Raw genomic sequence first — 23,304 nt, forward strand, 5'->3', positions numbered from 1 at the left:
TAATCCAAAACCCAATCCATATTCTTGTTAAGCCCATGCATGACAGACCACAGCGCGGGGTCTCGTATTGGGAATTCTGAATGTTTTAATTTAGGGAAGCGAGGGATGATGAGTGAGAAGAAAGAAAGAGGCGATTGTGAAGCCTGGTTGCGCGGTGGGGTGTGAAGGAAGGAGAGAGGAAACACGTTCACCGCCTTAGCCGGTGGCAAGGACATCGGCATCAGTCAGTGTCATAGAGCTTCACATGAGTGAGATCTTGAGACTTGAGAAGCTCCACCACCTTGAACGGTAGATCTGTCGAGAGAGGAGAAAGATTCAGAGTTCAGATCGATCGAGAAGACGAGAGGCTTTTGTCTGGGGAGTCGTGGGTAATTTAGTAATTAAAAAAATTATTTACTTTGACAAACCTTGAGACTCGTAATATTTTAACAATTTCACGGCACTTGATAATATTTACAATTGCAATCCTTGCTTTTTGGATAAAGAGATCAAATATATTCAAAAGATAAAAAAAAAAAATTACAATGGTATAGGTCTCTAAACTAAACTTAGACGAGAGAGCTTAAATGTATTAATAACAAAGGAAATGAAAGAAAAGCAAGAAATTAAGGAATCTATATCATAAATAAGGATACATGAGATAAAAAATCTTTGCTAAAAAGCCGACAGAGGCCTCTGATTATGACACATTATATAAAAAGCACAAGGTTTGGAGGAGATTGAGAGATTGTTGTTGATAATCCATGAAAGTATTAAACGAATATAAGACATGCTAAAAGTCTTGAATCTGTTGAAGTTAATTGTTGACAGAAAATAGATTACAAATCCGGTAAATTTTGCCACATTGAAACTTGGCAAAACCATAGTCTTTCTTTTGTACTTATAAATTCAAATCTTTCATCCCTCACAATTAACATGAGAGTGGGCCGGAAGGAGGTCATCAATTGTCAATGGTCTTATTTACAATCCTTGCTTGGGATCCTAGAATTATTCTCCCAATAAAATATCTATCCCTATTTCTGCTTCCCACTTAGAATTATTCTCCCAATAAAATATCTATCCCTATTTCTGGGGGAAACATCACTTGTGGGAGGCCATCTTTCCCATTAAACATAAGATATGATGAGTAAAGTAGAGCCAAAGTTGCATCAAAATGCATCGTTTTGCGAAGGAGGAAGAACGATGAATTTCTTCTTTTTGGCAAAAGGGGAAAATTCATTCAGCCAAATAAAAATGTATTTAGAAGGCAAGGCCTTGGGCCGGAGCACAATGAATTTTGATGATACTTGCAATCCCCAAACAAAGTAGTAAAAATAAGGATAAATAATAGATATCATAATTTAATATAAAGTTGAGGGTACAAAATATTCTTAAAATGTATATACAAAATTACAAATGACCATAAAATTAACCGTAAATCATTTATTTCTCTCAACATATCAAATTTGTTATCTCTTCACCCTGACGTTAAAATTACTAAACGATCATTTACGGGTCCTACATTTGTTTAATTTTTTTAAATAAAAAACATTCTCTCTCCTCCACTTTATCTCTCTTCCTCACTCCTCTCTCTCCCCCTCGTCCTCTTCTGATTGCCTTGCCGTTGACGAAGAAGGCCAAGTCATAGGTGATCCTTTCACCCATGTCCGTATTCATCAGCGTCAAAAGCTCTCAAAGCACATGGTATTTATCTGTACCAGAGAATGCCATTTGTATCCCAAGATTGCAATCAACGGATCCTCACGATCATAAAACAGTGGACCATGCTCTGTTTCATGATCACAATCAACGAATGCCATTTGTTTCATGCTCGGTTTGGCTAATCTTAGGGTGGCTCGTCTATATGTGATGCAAGCCTGCATGAAGAAAAGTTAGGCTGATCTTAGGGTGGCATGTTCTAAGTGGAGGGCAGAGAGGCGATCAAAGTCGAAATCAAAGTTGAGTTGGAGCTCGGAGAGGTGGAAGAAAGGAAGGAGGTAGTGGAGGAGGGCTCATTCTGGTTTTGAATGAAGGTGCGATGGTGAAAGAAAAGGAGGAGGTGGCAGTGGGGTTGAAGGAGTACGAGGAAGGGGAAGGGAGGCACCAATGAGGCTGAGGATACTCTAAACACAACGGCTGTGTGAGATCCTTGTTGGTCAATTAAGGGGGGAGAGAGGAGGTGGAGAAGAGAGAGATTTTTTAAAATATTAAAAATATAAAAATATATTGATGGGACTCATAATGCAATATTTAATATTAAAAAATATTTAAAAATTTAAAAATGGATCCAAGTAATGGAAAAAATTCATAATACAAATGATAAGATGATAAATTTAAAAATTTACAAACGACACATAATTAAATTTAAAAATATTTGCAACCTCTTCGTGACAAATTTGGAGATATAATTTACCTTTAACTCTTTAATATATAATCATTAATGTATACTCAATGCTAAAAGCTGACAGACTATGCATGTTTAAAAATCTTGAGAATCGAGAACGAGGCATACAAACCCACATTTGTCTAGTACTAAACAAGAATCGACTTCTTTCAGAGAAAACCTCTTCAATCTCTCTTTTTAAGGTAAAAGAAAAAAATTTAAATTGTTTTAAAATAAAAAATGTATAAAAATTATAATTTTTTTAATAAATATACATTATCAATTCAACAATCCAGACTTAATATAAATAATTTAAATTTAATATAAAAAATTTAAATTAACTTTTCAAGTATATTCTGAATAGTATAAATATATTTTAAATAAAACAGTAAATTTATTAAAAATTTTAATATTAAATTTAAACCATTTATGTTAAATCTGAACTGCCAAATTGATAAATATATCTATTAAATTTTTGTTGCAATTTTTATACATATTTTATTTTAAAAATAAAAATAAAAATATTAAATTAAAACTGTACAAATTAAATCTAAACTATTCAAATTAAGCCTGTCTCAAAAGATGATTCTCTGAGAGTCCCAATAAATGAACAGAGCGACCGGAGGGTAGTCATTAATCTCTCCTCCAAAAGCCGAATGTTGTTTGTCAGGTAAATTGAGCAGGTAGGAAAAAATGACATGCGAGGAGAAAATCAATTTCAATCCAAAAAAACAAGGAGATAACATGCAGGTTTGACAGACCCATGGTAATTCTAAGAATTGATCCGGCCCAGTCCTCGTTAGCTCAAAGCCACCGTCTGAAGGGGCGTGTAATGGAATATATCAATGAGGTCCTCTGTTTCGAAGTTGGATTCAGTATCCTGCCTTTTCAGCTTTCAGAATCCTGTTTGAATCATCGTCTTGATCTTATAAACATCATGTCAGATCACCTTCACACTTGAGATTGTTTCCAGATGCAGCTAACCGTGATCTCAGAATTGTCAATTCCAACTCTTTTGACATCATGTCAGATCACCTTCGCTCTTGACATTGTTTCCGGATGAGATAACCATGATCTTATAAACACCTTTGGAATTGTCAATTCCAACTCTTTTAACATCATGTCAGATCACCTTCACTCTAGACAATGTTTCCAGATCTGAAAACGTCGTCTCCACTCTTCAGCAGAGGCATCCTGCATCGAGAAAACAAGAAACGCATATCACTTCTTCATCATCTAGAACAGCATATCGATTTCACAATAATTTATTCAATATTGCAAACAAGTGTTTTCAAGGGCCCTTGGTAGCTTTCACTTCAAAACCTGCACAAGTTACATTAACCTCAGACAGCTAGTTATCAATCAAATCATCGAAAGAATGAGCTAGAGCGATAATCAATACAGATGCAAATCTGAACTACTAAACCTTTCACCAGATAACATGGCAAAGATCTTGTTCATATGAAGAACCAGAGAGAACCCTGAGCTTACAGAAGTAGAAGGTTAACAACAAACCCTGAATAAAGAGATCAGACTGGAAGTGACAAGATTGACAACAGTCACCTGTTAGTTTAGATTAACTCGGGGAAACAGAAGCGGTGAAAGAATACAAGTCCTAACAGGAAGGTGCAAATTACCATCACACAAATACTACAATAGGGCTTTCCTGCTATCACAGATTAACTATCGTATAAACTTCAGAGTACGCTAGAAAAGGGTTACAGATTGCTCATATATACTACAATAGTGTGGGTCATAATCATAATCAAGCATCATAAAGGACAGAATGCATCATGTAGCTGTAGCTAGCTATAGCAGTCTGCCTCTCAATAAGGTTAACAAGAGACTGATGTCAATTCAAGTCCCATAAACTTGCCATCCAACAGTCAAGCTACTTCAAGCACTACATTACATAAATACTAGAAATATAGGAGTTCCTACAAGAGACGGACATGTAAGGTCCAGCAATAAGTAGTCCACAATAGATCAAGTTCTGTAACTTGTCCAATAGAAAAAGGAAAAATGTCCAAAAGGACAAGAAATTATTAAGAGTCTTTTTGAGTTGTATAATAAAAATCTAGCTCATATCCATGCCATCTCCAACTTGGCTACAGATAGGACTGACAGCAGAGAAAGATCTCTCAAAAGGAGAAGGATGAATTTGTGCATCCCGTCTACGCTTAAAACCACCACAGCTGTCTGAGGGTGAATTCTCCATGTCAAGCTTTCTTCTGACACCTCTCACTGCTTGTTCCTCTGCTGTTGTAAGAGGGAAAATTTTACCACTTGCTCGGCAAAGAGAGCTATGGTTATCATATAAAATTCTCTGATTGCAGTTCTTATCACATATGTGAGTCAGCCCTGTTAGCTTGCAGCGATACATGTTTCCACAAACATGTTCATTTTCACATTTCCAGTCGCATTTGTGACCAGGAATGGGCCCATCTCGGCCCAAAATACTCGACAGATAAACAACATTTGCAGGACCTGCAACCATAGATTTGCCATATACCTCCATTCCCTCTGTTGAAACAGAAACTTCTAAGATTCTAACACTCTTCGACTTCAAGGCCTTGCCTGAATTTTCTGCACGTCCCATCACAACAGAGAATTCAGTCAGACTCAACAGAAATTGACTTTCTTGCCTCTAAAGAGAGAAAGGGGGTCTGAATTAATATATATTGTCATTCAGAAAATGTTCGGCACTCTACTTTTAAATACGCTAAGAAAAAAAACTGTCAACTATCTGCTACATGAGAGACCCTGTCGTAAAATAGATTTTAATCCTTGAATGTATCATCCGTAGATAACGAGAAACAAAGCCAACAATAGTGCCCTCCCTTACATAATATCTTCACTAGACAACTCGCACTGAGTTTAGACAGTCTCCAGGATCATAAAACAATTAACGCTTGTTCCGCGAGAAAACAAACGACCACATGTGGCAGATATAAATCTCATCCATCCAAGAGTTCCAAGAGACGACACAATAAACACGAGCTCCGTGAACAATTACCTATTCATAACCACCTTGAAGGTTTATCACATACAAAACCTACAGGAAATCAGTGCTCCCGGCCCCTCTCAAGGGGCTAAAGAAACCCCAAACCTCTTTTAAAAGACAAATTTGGATCGATAATCTCCATAAAAGAACCGAAGAAACACAAACATAAAAAATTATGATCGCTCACGGGCGTAACTAGAAATTACACCACCACATACACACGCACGGGAACAGCAGGTGAATCTAGGAATGGCAACAAAGAACCAACCAACGCCAGAAGATAAAATGAAGGAAGATTACTCACAAGCTCTTCAACAAAGTCAAGCTGCCGAGTCCGCCTCCGCACCTCCGCACCCCTAAAACACCTACAAAATGAGAAAGAAACACCAAATATATACAAAAACTAATATTTCTCTCCCTATCTCACACCCACTCTCCACGCAGCACCTCGCCTTACACAAAATGAAAATAAACAAGCAAACCAGTGCAATGGCTTTGGTATTTATAGAAAAAAGGCGCTACAGTAGCGGATGGCTACAATGGGGTTGACGCCCCCGGAGACACAGCGAAATGCAAATGAAATTCATGTGAAATTTGAGTCAAATGGTGGGCGAATCGTAATTTTCCTCGAAATCGTGTATTTGAATCAGGTGGCCACTTCACCTACAATTTTGGATAAACTAGCGGATCCAACGATCGTAACGGAGTCTCTGAACCTGTCCATCCCTTGTTTTTGTACCTTGTTTGTCACGTGTCCCCAACGGTCCTTGGGTAAACGGTCCTTCTGCTCTCTGTCTCCACTAGCTTTCCCACTTGTTTAACGATTCAGTGACGCTAGAGATAAACAGGGCAAGCCGCTTAGATTTTTATCACCCCATTATCACTTGACACGTGTAATAACAAGCGGCATTATCGGTCCCAATGACTATCGCCTTTGACTCAAAGTCAATAGACCTTATCTTCGTTGGTTTTTCGTTTCTTTGTCCTGGTTGAATCTTCATTGGGTCTCTGTGCCTTACTTCTTATTCTGTCCTTTGAATTACTGGACCAAGCCCATAACCAGTAAACGGCCCATCCATTCTAAAGGGGATCTCATTTCCTAGGGCTGTGTTTGCCACACTAGCATTTGCCCCAGAGAAACGAAACGGAATCGGAATCAAGACAGATTCTCAAGAAATCCAATTTTGCTAAATTACCCAGTAATTGTCACTGCAGCTCTCCCCTCACCAATCACCACCACGTACACAACGCCGACCACCACGGCTCTTCTTCGTACTGCTCCGCCCTTACTCCATATTTGCGTTGTCCGTCCAACCGCTCTCGGAGCTACCGCCAAGTATAACGTCTCCCTTCGCATCGCACCAAAAGGCAATTTCCGGAGACCTTCGAAAGCTACAGTAAAAACCCTAGCCTCGAGCTTTTTTAGTTTAAATAGATAGATGGGCTAGGCCTGTTTTTTGAAGGTTGGCCTGGAGGCCAGTTTATTTTCTTAAAACTACTTCCTCCATCTCGAAGAAACAATTTACAATTCACACATACACATATTGATATCTTTTAAATTTATTTTTAAAAAATAAAATTATAAATTTTCTTTTAAAAAATATAATTTTATATTTTTATATTTTACTCATATTTTATTATAAATTTTTATATTTTTTTAATATAATAAATTTTTATATTTTTATTTTTTAATGTTTTTAATTTTTAATTAAATAAAATGTAGGAATTTTAAAGAATTTAAAATATTAAAAAATTAAAATATAAAAAAATATATATAGAAATCAAAACTGATAGGATTACAGTAATGTTTTTTTAAATTATTTCTACACACTTAATTATGATATTATAATATTATTTTAATTTTATGATTGGAGGATAATATTATAAAATTTTATTAATAAAATTTTATTTTTATCTACTTACTGATCAATTTAATTTATTATAATTATAATATCGTATTATACAATGATTTAATTTGGTTTTATATTTAACTTGTATATATTTACTTTCATAGCCCTGGACCTTTTCGGCTTCACTCGACTCAACCCTACGACACTCACGGCGCCGCCGCTCCACTCCAGTCGACCTCACACTCAACGCTCAACCTCACACTCAAGAGTCGCAATCGCATACGCCGTTGCTCCAACTTTCCCTCACGCTCGTTGCTCACTGCCGATTGTCTCTCACAGCGGCACTCGCGCTCGGCTGTTCGCATTCTCGCCTTCTCGCATCGCTTAGTGCCTTAGTCAAGCTTATTGCCCCTCGAGTGTCGACTCTCGTTGCCGTATCTTAGCCTCCGATGTTCAGATCTCCCGTTCGTATCTCGCCTTCCTGCGTTCTCCATTCGTGGCTTAGGCAGCTAGGTGCTTAGATCTCCCGTTCCTCCGTTTGTAAGTGGCATTTTTTCAATTACTCTTTAGGGAAATAGAAAACTTTTGCTTAGCTTGGTTGGAAGCCTCACCATTCTAAAAACTTTTCTTAGCTTAACGGAGTACGTTTTATGACTTTGCTGTCCGTTTTTGTATTGCTTTCGATTTTTCCTTTTGTTCATGTAGATCTCACGATTTACGCTAATCTCGTTGCTGCCGGTGTTTTCGACGATGAATGTGAAACTGAGGGGATTTTTTTTAATGAAGGGTATCTGTGTCATTTGATATTAATAATACATATATTAAATAAAAATTATGCAAGATTCTGTGAGAGTCCTCTCCAGTACCAAACTGGCTACGGGTGCGGTCGAATTGTGAACCCAAAACGGAGGATCTGCCGCGCTCTTGCCGTTGCTCGTGGAAAACTCCAACATCGCAGGATTGGCGTGAGGACTGCGATTCTCTCAAGACGTCTTCCCTCGCTTGGGTTCTTCTGGTGGAAGTCGCAAATATCTGTAGAGTTGGCGATATGGGGTATGAAAAGTATTCACCCTTAAATCCTATGGATATACTATAGGATGGACAGTTACTCATGTGGTGTTCGTAAAATCCTAATCTCTTATTCTAGGTACATAAATATAAAGATTTTAGGAGAGTCTGTTCTGAATTCTGTGAATTGGTTCCTGCTATCCTTGTCGTGTTGTAAATTATCTTAATTTTTGGTATTTTTATTGGTAAGGTTCCCTCTAAATGTTTGATTATTATCTTACTAAGATAGAAACGTTCTCAATTGCCCCTCCCAATGTCAAGCTATGAATTCCTCACATTTGTTGAAGAGTAATTAAGCTGTAAATGTGTCTTTGATAATTTGGCAATCAAGTTTCAATTAGCGATGAAAAATGATTGTGTGAATTCACAATTCCGTTTGATTTTAACTATGACTTTTTGGTTCATAAGATCTAGAGTAACTTTTTTCGATGTGCATTCATGTAATATTCAAGCGGCTTGATCCTCGTGATTGATGCTTACAGCCTTACAGGGAGCGGATCTGCCTGGTGAGTGTTCTACACTAGGTAAAGGAGGATCATGGTGGGATTTAAAAATAGGTACATGGTAATGGAGGTCTTTTTGGATCCTAACAGAGACCATGCGGGTAATGATTCTATTATAATTACCCAATTTAATGTGTCGAAAGCAATAAAAGAAAGCATCCTGCTAAACTTTGGGGAGTGTGGTTTGGCTTCGTCAGTGGGATCATTCCTTGGTTAGTTACAAATCACTGATTGTTTGTAGTTCTTATAAGATTTGCCTTTAGTCTGTAAGTTTAGCTAGTTGTTTTTCCAAATAATAATTGTACTTTTTGTGTTTGTAGTCAAGCATGTCAATCCAATCACCAATACAGTCATCATTAGAGTCTCAAGAGAAGAATATCAAAAAGTTTGGTCTGCTATTACAATGATCAGAAGCATTGGGAACTACCCAGTGACTTTCAACATGTTGGACCTGTCTGGTAAGTTTGCTGTATGCTGTATGCATTCCGGTATTGCAGCGTATCCGTTCCTATTAATACTTGTTGATTAGTTATTAGTTAAGTTTGACAAAATAACATGTGATGACTGCAGTTTCACCTACCATTATAACCACTCCAATTGCTGATGACATGAAGTTGACTTTTGTCCCAGGTAGTATAAAAGCTTGTAGAACTGCTGCCTTAAAGTGTGAGGAATTGAAGTTTGAGCAGTACAAATTTAAGGTGGGAGATCGTCTCTCAACTGATGATACCCAGCGCATGCATAACTATCTTGAAAAAATCAAACTTTTGGAGCATTAAATGCTTGGCTGCCTATCTCCTTCCTAATGGAGTTTCCATAAGAAAGTTGATGTTGATCTCAAATTGCCTATTCATTCAGAATTGAGGATTTTGGTGTAGATGTTCCAGTGGTATAGGATAGGATTACGACGCTAGTTTTTAGATGCCTACAGTTCCCTCCATTCACATGTAATTCAGCTTCCCTGAACTATGTGGGAATTTGACATGCATGAGTAGAAAAAAGAATCACGGAGAAAAATGCACAAATCTCCTTTGAAGTCAGTCACTTGCAAACGGTCTTAAATTCTCAAAGCTGGAAATTAAGTTTATTTATTTATTTTCCTTTTAATGATATCAACTCATTTGTAATCTTGAACATTTTTTAATTAAGCTTGGTATGCTTTTTCTTTGAATCTAATGCTGCTATGCATAGGTGTCGGGGTAATGGCAGAGTTCTATAGGTGCTTTTGAGGCGCTGTCCGGTGGAGGAAAATAAAAAGAAAGATTTATTATAGGAAAAGTTTAAAGACTTGGATATCTCCATTAATCTAAAATGCCAAAAGATGAAAGACGTGATGAATGCTTGTATATCTTTTAAACGTTAAATGAAGTTCAGCTAAATAAGCAGTTTATACCCATACAATGATTTTCTAATACAATAGACTGCGTATGATCTGTCTTCTGTTTGAATCCTTTTAACTTGATAAGATTAACCTTAGTAATGCAATTGAAGAGATGTCAAGGAAAAAAAAGTAAAATTATAAACCTAGCTCATATAGTCGTATTTCTTGCATCCCTCTCTTCGTGACTGGATGGTGTTTGAGGATTTGTTTTACAATTTAAAAGAAACTCACCTAAAATTTCTCAAAATTAATGAAATTTTGGGGGATTAATTATGGCGATTCTGCAAACAACAGCATCATCTAACCCAGAACGGAGGAGCTATTCCTCTGTTCCATCCACCAGAGGAAGTGACCAGGTCACTCACATGAAAGTGGGACAACGGTGATCAAGGCTTCAAATTTTGCATGAAAAGGTAGCAGACTTTGGATCCAAGTAAAAGCCATTAGTGCAGTCAGACTTTGGATCCATGAATACACTTGGATCCCATTTAAATAAATGACCAAACCTTTCCTCCATTTCTTGCGGGGACTTCTAATTTAAAAAATTACATAGTCAGATGCGGGGGTTTGGTGGGATCGGCGCTGCCATAAATAAATGCTTTCACATTCTCCTCACTGCATTGTCACACGCGGCAACACTCGGCCGACTCTCCTTCACTCTCCCATTAGTTTCGCTCGCCTTCCTCCTTCACGGTATAGCCTAAAGGCTATAATCAATAAACACATACCAACAGAGAGATGGAGAAGAAAATACTCGATGTCATTCTCGTCCCTTCCGGTTTACTGGTCCTGCTGTCCTACCACCTCTGGCTCCTCCTTCGAATCATCAACAATCCCACTAAGACCGTTGTCGGCGTCAATGCCATCAATCGCCGTTTCTGGGTTCAAGCAATGATGGAGGTATCGTGTCATATATTAGAGCGTTCTTTGCTATATATGTAGCGTCCGGTGTTCGTGTCAATATCGATTACCAGTATTTCTTAATTAGTTTCTGATTCATTTTAGATTTCATATTTTTCTCCCCCCATTTCTGGTTCTGAATCTTGGATTTCGCGATACGCAGGACGTGTCGAGGAATGGAGTTCTAGCTGTTCAATCTCTGAGGAACAACATAATGGCGTCGACTCTTGTAGCATCGATGGCGATAATGCTGAGTTCGCTCATCGCCGTCTTGATGAGCCATAGTGGGGAAGAGGAGAGGAAAGTGATGGTGGTGTACGGGGACAGAAGCGACCTGTGTCTGACGATAAAGTTCTTCGCGATATTGGTATGCTTCATGGTGGCCTTTCTGATGAATGTTCAGTCCATAAGGTACTACAGCCACGCGAGCATCCTCATCAACGTTCCATTCAAGAAGGTGTGCCCGAATATTCGGCACCAGATCCTCACGTCAGACTACGTCGCCACCACCGTTAACAGAGGAAGCTATTTTTGGTCTCTGGGTTTGCGTGCCTTTTACTTCTCTTTTCCGATGTTTCTGTGGCTTTTTGGACCCATTCCCATGTTCATCTCTTGCTTCGTCCTCGTTTTCATGCTCTATTTCTTGGATCTCACGTTTGAGCATGGCTGGGCTGCCGTGTCTGCCATTGAACCTGATCAAAATCGTAGGGATGAGGAAGCTGCCGCGGGAATCTCAAATTAGAACTAGAGTCTCTCAAAAGCACGTAGTATATGTAGCAGTGATATTAATAAAATAGGGAAGCATATATAATAGGAGATGGGTATGTGTAAGGCTTCAACATAACAGACGGTGATTCGAATTCAATCCATGTTGAATTGAATCACATATCAGCTAGCTAGACGTAATCCACTGAATGGTATAATATTTTAGTGCTTGATTGTGTTCTTAGATAATTGGAGTGATTTAGGTTTTGCACCCACATGGGCCTTGTCGCCAACAAGATAGGGGTGAAAGAGAATGAGACAGAAGAAATGACGCGGAGAGTAGCGCCCTCGCCATTCTCCCTTAATGTTGCAGCTGATGGTGCTGAGGTCAGGCTTGTTCACCTTGCATGTTTCTTTTCTTTTTTCCTTCTTTTTTCCTGTTTCGAAACCCATGAATGTCGCTGCCACTGGTTTTTCTCTCGAAGATAACCAATATGTCGTTTTTTAAATATATATATATATATAGTATGCGCTTGCTTTATTTCATGTTAACTCCGTTCCGTAGTTTATAAGACAATTTTTAACAAAATTATGTATATGAATAAAATTTATTAAATATATTATACAATTTTTTTAAAAAAACACAAATACAAATTGCTAAAAATATACTTTACTTAATAAAATTTTACTTATGAAACCGTAAATAATGAAAAAAGTACAACAAAAAGATAACGATGATATTAAAACAAGTATATTTAATAAAATTTTATTTTTTTTTAAATATTTTATATTTTAAAATATTAAATTATTTCTGAAAATATCTTATAAAATGGGCAAAGTGGATGGAGTAGCATGCAAATCTACAAGCTGAGAGAGCCGAGTTTTTACTTTTAGAAATGCTATCGTCAGACGTTGTCTTCCAATGAATGCCACAATACACGTCGGTACTTTTTTTCGGTACTTCAGTTGACTTTGTGTTGTTCGCTGCAATTATAATAAAAAATTGATTGAAATGTTGTTAGGTGTTAACCATTGAACACTTCATCAAAACCGATTCGGTCCGTGACATTTTTTAAAAATTCAGTTAAAAAGTGTAGCCCTTAACTAGTACCATTTTTAAAATTTAAGGTGATTCTCTATTCTCTCCGAAATCGTGTAGATTTCTTTCGTAGAAAGCGAAGTTTAAGTACCGTCTGAAACCGATGGCTAAAAAACAAAAGGAAACGTCTAAGTAAAAACAAATATTAAATGCCATCCTGAAACATTATCCTTAATGCCATGAATGCTACATGTGCGTACTTCAATTTACTTTGTATTGTTAATTGGAAGCTGTTTGTTAATTTCAATGCCTAACAAATAGTATAGAATTCCATCATGAAACGTAATAAATTGTTAAATACAATGCCATATTTCTTTTTTATTATATTTTTTTAGTAAAGACGGTAGGATATAAATATAAAGCAAAATTACAAACGCAGTTCAAAAGATAATTTAAGAAACTTGCGAAGAATCAAAATAATATCCCAATCAAAATTCTACTTACCAATCTACTTACGAAACGCCTGGCCAGGAAAAAGGACTACTAATGAAAAAGAACGAGGGCAAGGGAAACCGATTTCCACAAAAGAAGAAGAAGAAGATGAAGTTTACTTTTTAAAAAATTCAACTTTTTCCTATACCAAACGCACATTAAGTGATTAAGATGTTGATTTCATGAATTAATAAATCAAAGTATATATCAATCTCAAAATACATATGAAAGGTGAAAAAAATGTTCAAACCACTTTGTCACGAAAGATCTAACAAATGAAGGCACGCAAATAGAAAAGAGAAGAAAAGTCAAGAAAAAAGCAGAACAGCAAGAAAAATAGAATACATCTTCTGAAACATAAATCAGCCCAGAAAAAAATAAAATATTAGCTCAGTTACAAATCAAACCCCTGTAAAGCGATGTTCCACATGAAAAGCTCCTCCGTTTATTGACTTGGCGAATAGCGGGGGATTATACCACCAGTTCCACTAATAAAACAGGGAAGACAAATAAAGTGCTCATGCCCATAACATTCTGGATTAATTTTCACTTCTCTTTTTGGGCCAACACAACAAAGCACTTCTATCTTCTAAGTGACCCCAATTGCAGATTCTTGTCAAGTGCGCTTCGGCAAGCAACGATAGCAGCCGGAAAAAAGTTAAAGATTCAACGGCTCCAATCCATTCTGACAGGAAGATTTCCCAAGGCCAATTGGAAGATTTCTTTTGAGTTGTTGGCATTGATCCAGCGCACATAATATATATACCGCACAAAAAGCATGCCTCGCACCATCTTAGCAAACTGATTAATATTGGTGATGGCATGGAAACACTACCCCTTAATTCATCTTGCCAAACTTTCTGAAGATTACCTGTCATCATTTTTATCTCGTTAAAAATCAGAAGGTGGCAGTTTTCAGATGAGCTTTGACTTCTGATGGAGTAAAAAAAGTCAGAAAGATCCCGCAAAAGTTTCATAAAGAAAGGAGAGGACGAAGGACTGTATAAAATTAGGGAAAACACAAATATACCGACGTAGGTAGAATAAGTAAACAACTGAACATACTTTCCTTTTTATTATTACTATTATTTTTTGGGTCGGAACAACTGACATACTTTAGATTCCTATCTAGAAAACTAGCTCCCATGGTGCATGCTTACCTCCGGGATTGGTAACAAGGAGATCACATTATATGATCCCGTGCACGCATAATCAAAACCTTTAACCAAGATAATACTTGCACTCTCTCAAATGATTGGCAATCATCTTTGAATGTCTTTTAACTTCAGCTTCAACTTCATTTTTCCAGCTTGAACAACAATTTCTTCTGTTGATGAATCTACTTTTAAAACTGTTACTTTCTTTCCAATAGAAGATACATGCACTGCATCACCAACCTTGGGAAGCCTAGACTCCTCTGCATCATTAAGAGGTGGATGGCAATAGAGTAACTAGTCACAGGAAATATTTGTTTCTAAGGCAAACATGTGCTATCGCTAAGACAGCATAAACGAGAATTTCCCAACTGCAAGGAATTAAATTTGACCAAATGATACACTACCAGAGTTCCAATTCCTCTTATCTATGTCTTATTTCTTACCGCATACCTGACAATGTTTGGTTAACTTTTTTCACAACAGCCGCACTTCCATCTGCAACCGCAGTAGCAGATTCTTTGTTAGCTGTTGATGTATGTTGGTAATTGGTAACTGAAGATTGAGGGACCTTATCATCTTTACTGGGCTTTGAAACTTGTCTTGGAGACGCACGTAGCTGCCGCACTCTCTTGTGAAGGATAGACCGTGCCACTGCCGCAGCCTCAGATACATTTTGCATCTTTCTAGCTCGTAGATTAGTACTGTACTCTGTGATCTTCATTTTGGAGTCCAACAAACTATCATAGAGGTCCCTAGATTGCCTATAATTACAATCATAAAGAGATTATATAAGCTAAGATCTAACAGTTTCTTGCCAGATGCTCCAAAAATATGGTGATTTTTGGTAATTGTTGTCTGCATGCATTAGCTATTGGTTCATGTGGGTAATTATGCCAGTGTAGAACATCACACTACAAATAATGAACAGGTAACATGACAAAATTCTCCCTCTCCCCTTTCCCCCCTTCTTCATACTCATTCTTTCATTTTGGGGGAGTCACATGATACTGCCCAGGGAGGTAGTTAGAGTTGAATTATTGGACATGTAAAAATAGAAATGAAAAATATCCTAGAGTGGTTTACCTAATGAGAAGGCGGGTATTTCGGGCACCCGAGTTGATGCTTTGAGTATTTTTAACAAGAATTATATAAAAGCTTGTCCACAATTCATTGTTTTATCTTTGGATGCACTATTAACTATTGCATAATCTTTCTAAACTATTTGGAAGGTTTTAATCATTTGCCCACGTGAGTTCTCGGGGAATAACCCCTCTTTGAATTGCACCAGAAATGAACGTGTCAGGCTAAAGCATGCAATTTGATGAACATTTTAAGAGCAAATAGAGTCCTACCTCAGATAGTTATGTGCTTCGTCTACTAGCTCTTGATATTCTTGTTTAAACTTCTCCATATCAGTTATTACCTGCATAGGAAAAAAATTGATTAAATAGGTGCCGAAGCCTTGCAAATCCATTGAATTGAATAAGTTGTAATTATTGATAGCAGATAACTGAAGCCACTGACAATGTTATGTAATTACTAACAGCATCACCATAATCAAGCGTTATTGAATATATATATATATATATATATATTTTCTAAGTCTTTTCTACTTAAGCATAATTTTTGACATAGTCCCATTATTAAAACAAGAGTACATAGTTAGACTGAAAGCATACAAGTTAACAAGTTCAAAATAAAACACACGGGACTGGACATAGAAAATCGTATTCCTTTCATTAAACTACAACATACGTACAATAAAAGAACTTGTTATACAACATTAAGCATGTACCTCATCTATCTCTGCACTAGCAGCACCGTACAGATTACGTGCAGCATCTACAACAACAGACGGAAGTCCCAACCTCTCAGCTATGTTAATTGCATTTGAGCGCCCTGCAAAGAAAATCTCTTTTTAATTAGTTGAATGCCAGCACATATCATGAGAGCAATCATTTTAAATAAATCCATAAACTTTTGCGTAGTAAGAAACAAGGACAATTTTATTCAGTATTTAGAGATTACATTAAGCAATCTCACCCCGCTCAATCATCGGAAAGAAAATAATATCTTTTTCCTTGTGTAAGAACTAGAGGGAACCTCATCTGTCCCCTTTTTACCTCCAGGTCAGAAGCTTTATTTGTTTTCTTTATGTTACTACACCTACAGAAATCTTCAATAACGCCCAGATACTACATTACCAAAGTCCTTTCTTGGCCAAGGCCCTTTTTACTCCGCCCTTTTTGGGGATCAAAACCACACCCACAAACAATGAAAGGAAGGTGAATAAAGCAAAATAGAAAAATGACAAAGGAAGAACATAGACAATCCAGAAAAAATGCATGCATCCATCAATAGACTTGTAATTTTCATGACATCATTCATGTATAAGAAGGTGCTGACCAGGTACGCCCCAGAGAATCTTGTAAGTTGGCTTCAGGTTCACTCCATCAAATTCCATACACGCATTCTCAAAGACCTCATTGCTGCTCATGAAATCATGATTTGAGACAAGATGTACTCAAGTATCGGAAAGTAAAAATGAAGCTATAATTTTATAATACTGCAAGATCCTCACCCAAAAAACAAAAACTGTAAGTGCAAATATAAATTTTATTACAATTAAATTTGGTTTGCTCACAAGTAATCTTAAAAATGTAGCTAATAGAAACTTTATAATTGACAATATCTTCACCAACCCTTCCATTGTCTACATAGAGCATGTCAGTTTGAAGTTTTGTCTTCATCCTCTCTATGGAATACCTGTATTTCAGGGTTTTCAGTTCCCCATGATGAGTTGTAGCCATTGTCAACGAAGAACCATCCATGGCAAAAGATTCCAATAATGCCATGCCCAGTGCAGCTCCCTCAAGGGGGTTTGTTCCAGCACCAACCTAAAAGAAATGTGATAAAAGGACCATCCATCATGCACATATATGACAAATTTATTGAACTGTTTTTCAAGAACATTTAGCACATGCCTCGTCTAGTAGCACCAGCGACTGCTGTGTTGAATATGATTTAATATTCTGCAAAATATAATGAAGATCATCCTTACGGTTTTCCATGAAGTTTAGATTTAAGAAAATAAAATTGCATTTTAAACTTCAATACACGCAACTGACAGCTTGGAAACAGTCAGAAAGTCCCTGGTATAGATTTAGAAGTCTGGCAAAAAACTGAACTATCCGTACAGAGCGCGCATGCACACAAATATATAACGACTTCTCTTTAAACTTCTAAAGTTGCAATTTTATCGGAGTGGACAAGAAGACCACGTAAAGTACAAGTTAGACATTGGTAGATGGTAGCATAAGCATACAAGGTAAAGTGATGGGAGAGGAACCATTGACCACACAGGCTTGTACTGTAACAAACCAAAACAATATCAGGAAAGCAAGTATGCAATAACTCTTTATAGAACTTCAGAATTAATAGGTTCTAATATGTCAAAACTTGATAAATCCATAATAATATGAATCTGTACAACCCAATCTCCATAGTAGTCTTCAGTTGGTAGGTGACTCTATTCAGCACAAGAATATTACCATCAAGAACAAAAGGCAATCAGATTCAGCATTCAAATAATTGTGATTGATAAAATAAACTCAAGACAAGGAATTGTAAAGTCTCAATCATTTGTACTATAATCTCTTCTTGGAAGCAGTTTAATAGCTTCAGGAATGTGTAAGCAGGTTATAGCTCTGACTATCAATTGTTGACAGTGATTAACAAAAAATGTCAGGCAAGATATTTTAAAATGGAGCAGGGGGGAAATATTTTGTAGGAAAACATATTTTACATACGCTTATCTGTTTCAAATGTCCGGAGAAGGTAGACAAGGACTGGGATAAGGACTGCTCATCACCAATGTCAGCAAAAACAGAATCAAACCAAGGGATTTGCGCAGACTCAGAAGCAAGAATATAAAGGCCTGCGATATGATGTTTACAGAGAATAAGAGCCTATAACGAACATAATAAAAATTTATTCAGTAAAAACTTGTGCTGCAAACCTCTGGCTTCTCACAGTCAATAGTGCATTTTATTTGTCAAAGATGCCAGTAGACAGAATCAATTGAAGATTCTACCATCATTAGTAGATTATTGTATAAATAGAAATGGCTCAAGCAACTTGTTAAGAAAGCAGCTAAGAAAATCTCAACAACTTTGAAAGTTCTACAAAACTACAATTATGCATAATAAAATCTTTGTGGAAGTACCTACTCAAACCCATAATGAGTATTAAAAAACAGCTATTAGCTGATCCGATAAGATAACAACATTCAATTGACTAACCTTCTCACTTTCCTCATTTGAGATGGACTTGTTTAATGTTACAATTTTAGCACACAGTCTGTCATCTAGATCACATTTCTGTTTCATCTCACATCACAGAATTCGGTTAATCTAACACATACAATGCTCTCTTAACCACTCCCCCCTGAAATCAATACTGCCTCCTCTCTTTCATGGTTTATCAATCTCATTTTGATTCTTTGTGCTAAAAGAACCCAATCATTCTGAGATTTTGTCATCAGTGTAGTCAAATTTTGTCGGCAAATTTCTTACAAGACAAGCACTGATGTGCTCTTCATTTAGGGGGGCAAAAGTTTCCAAACAAAACAAAGTCAAATTGGGCAAAGGTATTTGTTATTCTTTAATCTCAATCGAACATTGCACCACCTGTTCGGAGAGGAAAGGCAAGGAAGCAAGCAAATGAAAAAATTTGATGTAGAAATTAGACTAATGTAACACTTTGCCCATAATCCTCACAAAAATGTATATACTAGAAAGTAGCTATCCTTTAAGCACCCCAAGGCAAGTGGAGTGGATTTCTGTGAACTGAAATGAACACCAAGTCTCTGCCAACTACAGATAGAGCAAGATTATTTGTAACAATTAAATTTTCATATGTAGAAGAAACATATAGATTTTGGTGGAAACAAGTAAACCCAGAGTTATAAAGTTCTGGTAGAGTATACTTGTATGACGTCAAGGCCATGTGAAGGCTGTCAAAAGTAGAGTAGCAAATACAACGCCACCATGATGTCAACTGATAACATTAATAAGCCTTGCCATTGTAAGACTAAAATAAACAAGTTCAACAATTTTATAGAATAGGAGGGTTATAATTCATTCACATATAAAATATATATATATATATATATATAAAACACGAGTTTTCTGTGAGATAGCACTGAAGTTGAGCACCTGAAGTTTTGCCAAACATAGAGCCAATTACAGTCTTCATAGCATATGGTTTTACAAGCCAGTGTTATGGGCCAGTTACAATTAAAACCAGTGTTAGGGCTGGGGTACAAAAAAACGAGTTGGAACTCTGGGGTACAAAAAAATCAACAATTTTTATAGAATAGGAGGGTTATAATTCATTCACATATAATATATATATATATATATATATATAAACACGAGTTTTCTGTGAGATAGCACTGAAGTTGAGCAAACCTGATTTTGCCATCATAGCAGCCAATCCTACAGTCTTCAAGCATATGGTTTTACCACCAGTGTTAGGGCCAGTTACAATTAAAACACGAGTTTTCTGGGGTACAAAAAAATCAACTGGAACTGGGGACTGGGGGTCTTGTTCTAGCATGGCAACCTGACAATCAAAGTGTATGTTTATGAAGCAGTGCATCCTCCAAAAGAAAGACCATAAGTAGCTCTAGCATTGATCTGCACAATAGAACCCAAATGATCAAACAAGCAGATGTGGGAATGAGCTGACAATGTCCTCACCACACAAGGATATGCAGAATAATCAAACAAGCATTGTATTGAAAAAAATCAATCTATCATCTCTGACTTCGTATGTTTGGACCATGAAAGTTTCAAACAATAAAATAAGAAAGAGAGCATAGAAGGTGAAGGAGATGAAGAAACCAGAAAATGGAGATCCAATTCTTTTAAAAGGTTATATATATTTACCACATCAAGTTGAACCATGCTGTTCAACATCTTTTTCAAGATCATCAAGGTCCAGCTGAATCTGCACGAGCCATATAATATAAGAAAAGATATTAAACTATAAACGAATTTCTTTCATATCACATAAGCAACCTTTTCTGTTAATCTGAAAAGCACATCTGCCTCTGCTTTAGCCATTGAAGCTCTAGCTTCTTGTAACTCATCATTTAATGGAATAGCAGAAAGAGGCTCTACAATACTTCCTCCCCCTGAGCCACTATCAAAATATGCTATGATTCAGAAGTAGAATTTTATGACGACCAACTAGCTTTATTAAACAAGTGACAAAGAGATTATCATGTGACCAACCAAACCAATAGTCTCGAAATAATCTGACAAATTTTATGCACCTGGACAATAAGAGACCCTTAAAGCTTGTCCTCTGACCAGAATCCACTCGAAGACACCACCTGCCATCAATATTATTCACTTCCTGGTCCATCATTACAAGATTATCAGGGAAAGCATCATAAAGATGAAAAGCACATATGCAGTATATTGCATCTTACAAGAATTGAAGCTTCACTCCTTTCATTTCTGATCAATCTCTCCATCAACCGATGTATCTGATATAAAAGGATAATTCCAATTCAAACATCAACTGGGATAGCATGTTTGACCAACACAATTCAAGATCACCATAAGATCAGTAAGACAAAGCAAAGAGAGGGAGATACCAAAGTTGTAGTAGCCAGGGCTTAGAAACTAGCTATTTATGACAGCAATGAACAAAGGCATTAATCTGAAGGAAAGAAATTGGAATCTATATATATATATATATATTTTTTTTTTTACTAAGTCTTAACTTTTAGATTCTTGTTAGCTCATACAAGTTCTAACAAACTAAATCCATTTTTCCCAAAACGAAGATCATAGAACTCATATTCACATAAGATGAGCATAATAATTTTAGAAACTAGAAGAATCATTTGAATCAAGATAAACATTCAAACATTTTCATAAAATACACATTCTAAACAAAGCCATGAAAAACTCTAAATATCTAAGCAGTGAACATTTCATAAAATAACTATACAAACGGGGGGGAAGAAGTGGTACCTTTTTCTCAAGTGACAACACTTGTTCTCGTGACTGTTTAAGGGTAGGACTCTAGAGGTAGAAAATAAGTTTCAAGTTACATGATAATTTGAAAACAAGGAACAATTGCTAGTATAGCAGCAGCAAAAGAGAGATCTACCTCTTAAAACATAAAATATGCTATGAAGCAAGTAGAGGAAACTAAGCATACAATAACAAGCCTTATTGTGCAAACTAAGTTCAGGTCACCGTGATCATTATATGCATGGAGTCAGAAAAAGGAAAACTGTATGAGATCTAGAACAAACCGCAGAGTCCTTGACAGAACCATTTTCATCAATAACTTGCTCTATCAATCTAACCAATGATCGATTAATGACAAATTCCATTATCTGAAAGATAATAACAAAGAATGGTCATGCAACATGAAAATGCACTCGAAGGCAACCCAATGTTTACTACACTAAATCTTACTGAACTATTTACCACTTTTGTAAGAGGCATGAAACGACTATACCAATCTATATCTTCCTTGATTGCAGCTCTCAGATTAGCCTGCAAGGTTTCAGCATGCTGAATAAGCGTAGCAGTGGCCAATGCCTCAAAGCCATTTACTGGTCTATTTATCCGGGCATGCTGAATTGCAGACTCCACCTACAAGAATCTCAATTAAATAACATCAAGTTGGAAGGAAAGGCAAAAATAAAGACCACTGCAAACTATCTTTTGTATATCCGGCAGAGTAAAATAATAAGAGAGACCATTCAGTCTTTTTTTAAAAGGAAGAAATCAGAGTTACAACTTGGAGAAAAGGTAAATTCAATTTGGAATCAACGTGAAATGCCAAATTCAAATTAATTTACCTGGATGAGTAAAACTAAAAACCGTGAATGAAACCTCATAAGTCATCATAACAGTAAAATCCTTGGAAAATTATGTAATACAGCTGACTACACCATGACGTGTATGAGCAGCTAAGACAAACAGTGGAAACAGAAGTACGATTTTAACTCCACAGTTTTGTTAAACATGGTAATTGAAGTTCGACAAGTGTTCAGACAGACACTGAAGCCTGCGATTCTTCCCGATAATAGTAGTGCAAGTACATGAGAATCAAATTTCCGCACTGACCAGGGCAGCATCAATGTGGCCGAAGTCCAGTCGGCAACCTCCATGCTTGTGCATTTCGACGGCCGCATTTGTTTCGTTCAGAAGTCTCAGGCTCTCGTCGTAAGTCTGATTCAGAGACCATAGCTGGGCCTGCCCCATTAATAAGCATAACATTAAGCAAGGAAGATGAGCAAGAAACAAAGAAAAACAACCACGGAAGGAGGCTGAGACGAACTTTGACGGCTTTGCAGCCCAGAGAGGTGGTAGCGAAGGAAGCGACCAAATCGCACAGCTTATCCCATTCCAGCACTCGGAGACTGTCGTAGTGAATAGAAGAAGAGGAAGCAGCCAGCGATTGCCTGAGTCTATGGTGGAATTTATTAATTTTAATGGTAATCGGGAAAGTGTATGAGGTGGTGGAGATGGAGATGGCTGTACATGAAAACATGTTCCGGGTCTGTTAAGTGCGTTGAAGCTGGAGAACAATTGCTAGTGACACTGGTGCTCAATGGTATACATGCTCCAATACAATACACAGAAAAACAGGATAGAGATAGACAAAACCACCATAGATGACGCTTGCATTGGCTCCGCGCTTGTGGATTATGGAATACCGAATGCCAGCGATCGGCTCGTTACCCGAAAATAGTTTTAATTTGTATGATTTTATTTAGATATAATTATTATTTTTAAATTTTAAATTTG

The 23,304-nt window shown here is 36.9% G+C and overlaps 4 protein-coding genes across 10 annotated transcripts; 2 read left to right on the top strand and 2 right to left on the bottom strand.

Annotated features, from left to right (window-relative positions):
- Positions 1 to 2,906: 2,906 nt before the first annotated feature.
- On the bottom strand, positions 2,907 to 6,034 carry LOC129294177 (uncharacterized). The gene is made up of 2 exons (XM_054932365.1): positions 5,671 to 6,034; positions 2,907 to 4,948 (listed from the first exon to the last, which is right to left on the bottom strand). Exon 2 carries the CDS (start codon positions 4,878 to 4,880, stop codon positions 4,440 to 4,442), a length of 441 nt encoding a protein of 146 aa, XP_054788340.1. The 5' UTR covers positions 4,881 to 4,948; positions 5,671 to 6,034; the 3' UTR covers positions 2,907 to 4,439.
- Positions 6,035 to 6,488: 454 nt separating this feature from the next.
- On the top strand, positions 6,489 to 9,958 carry LOC129294176 (probable ribonuclease P/MRP protein subunit POP5). Of its 7 annotated transcripts, none has more exons than XM_054932363.1 (6): positions 6,489 to 6,763; positions 7,381 to 7,756; positions 7,922 to 8,363; positions 8,767 to 8,999; positions 9,108 to 9,245; positions 9,418 to 9,958. In XM_054932363.1, the coding sequence occupies exons 4-6, from the start codon at positions 8,822 to 8,824 to the stop codon at positions 9,564 to 9,566; spliced, it is 465 nt and encodes a 154-aa protein (XP_054788338.1). In that variant the 5' UTR covers positions 6,489 to 6,763; positions 7,381 to 7,756; positions 7,922 to 8,363; positions 8,767 to 8,821; the 3' UTR covers positions 9,567 to 9,958. The 7 variants fall into 7 exon arrangements, with proteins under 7 accessions (XP_054788338.1, XP_054788339.1, XP_054788337.1 ...); XM_054932362.1 differs by having other exon boundaries at positions 6,490 to 6,763; positions 7,922 to 8,269; positions 8,775 to 8,999; XM_054932358.1 differs by having other exon boundaries at positions 6,491 to 6,763; positions 7,922 to 8,269.
- Positions 9,959 to 10,778: 820 nt separating this feature from the next.
- Positions 10,779 to 12,298, top strand: LOC129294762 (uncharacterized). Its single transcript, XM_054933245.1, has 2 exons — positions 10,779 to 11,068; positions 11,232 to 12,298. Exons 1-2 carry the CDS (start codon positions 10,907 to 10,909, stop codon positions 11,808 to 11,810), a joined length of 741 nt encoding a protein of 246 aa, XP_054789220.1. The 5' UTR covers positions 10,779 to 10,906; the 3' UTR covers positions 11,811 to 12,298.
- Positions 12,299 to 13,618: 1,320 nt separating this feature from the next.
- Positions 13,619 to 23,210, bottom strand: LOC129294528 (uncharacterized). The gene is given in 21 exon segments (XM_054932953.1): positions 13,619 to 14,175; positions 14,465 to 14,721; positions 14,912 to 15,222; positions 15,814 to 15,884; positions 16,257 to 16,360; positions 16,868 to 16,950; positions 17,228 to 17,358; positions 17,446 to 17,493; positions 18,271 to 18,398; positions 19,933 to 20,086; positions 20,128 to 20,160; positions 20,413 to 20,445; positions 20,447 to 20,473; positions 20,545 to 20,668; positions 20,802 to 20,884; positions 20,961 to 21,017; positions 21,511 to 21,561; positions 21,798 to 21,881; positions 21,976 to 22,143; positions 22,621 to 22,749; positions 22,835 to 23,210. Coding segments are annotated over 20 exon segments (2,187 nt in total). The 5' UTR covers positions 23,048 to 23,210; the 3' UTR covers positions 13,619 to 14,175; positions 14,465 to 14,566.
- Positions 23,211 to 23,304: the final 94 nt, after the last annotated feature.

This window comes from Prosopis cineraria, unplaced genomic scaffold (genome assembly GCF_029017545.1).
Source record: "Prosopis cineraria cultivar Desert tree isolate PC_DT_omini unplaced genomic scaffold, ASM2901754v1 PC15, whole genome shotgun sequence".
Classification (NCBI taxonomy): Eukaryota; Viridiplantae; Streptophyta; class Magnoliopsida; order Fabales; family Fabaceae; genus Prosopis; species Prosopis cineraria.

What these genes read in the sequence shown, in the direction of transcription:
- LOC129294762 (XM_054933245.1), top strand. Translation starts at nt 10,907, where the DNA reads ATGGAGAAGAAAATACTCGATGTCATTCTCGTCCCTTCCGGTTTACTG. An exon ending in GGGTTCAAGCAATGATGGAG is followed by an intron (nt 11,069 to 11,231) that starts GTATCGTGTCAT and finishes CGCGATACGCAG; the next exon opens with GACGTGTCGAGGAATGGAGT.
- LOC129294177 (XM_054932365.1), bottom strand. Translation starts at nt 4,880, where the DNA reads ATGGAGGTATATGGCAAATCTATGGTTGCAGGTCCTGCAAATGTTGTT.
- LOC129294176 (XM_054932363.1), top strand. Translation starts at nt 8,822, where the DNA reads ATGGTGGGATTTAAAAATAGGTACATGGTAATGGAGGTCTTTTTGGAT. An exon ending in GTCAGTGGGATCATTCCTTG is followed by an intron (nt 9,000 to 9,107) that starts GTTAGTTACAAA and finishes TTGTGTTTGTAG; the next exon opens with TCAAGCATGTCAATCCAATC. An exon ending in CAACATGTTGGACCTGTCTG is followed by an intron (nt 9,246 to 9,417) that starts GTAAGTTTGCTG and finishes CTTTTGTCCCAG; the next exon opens with GTAGTATAAAAGCTTGTAGA.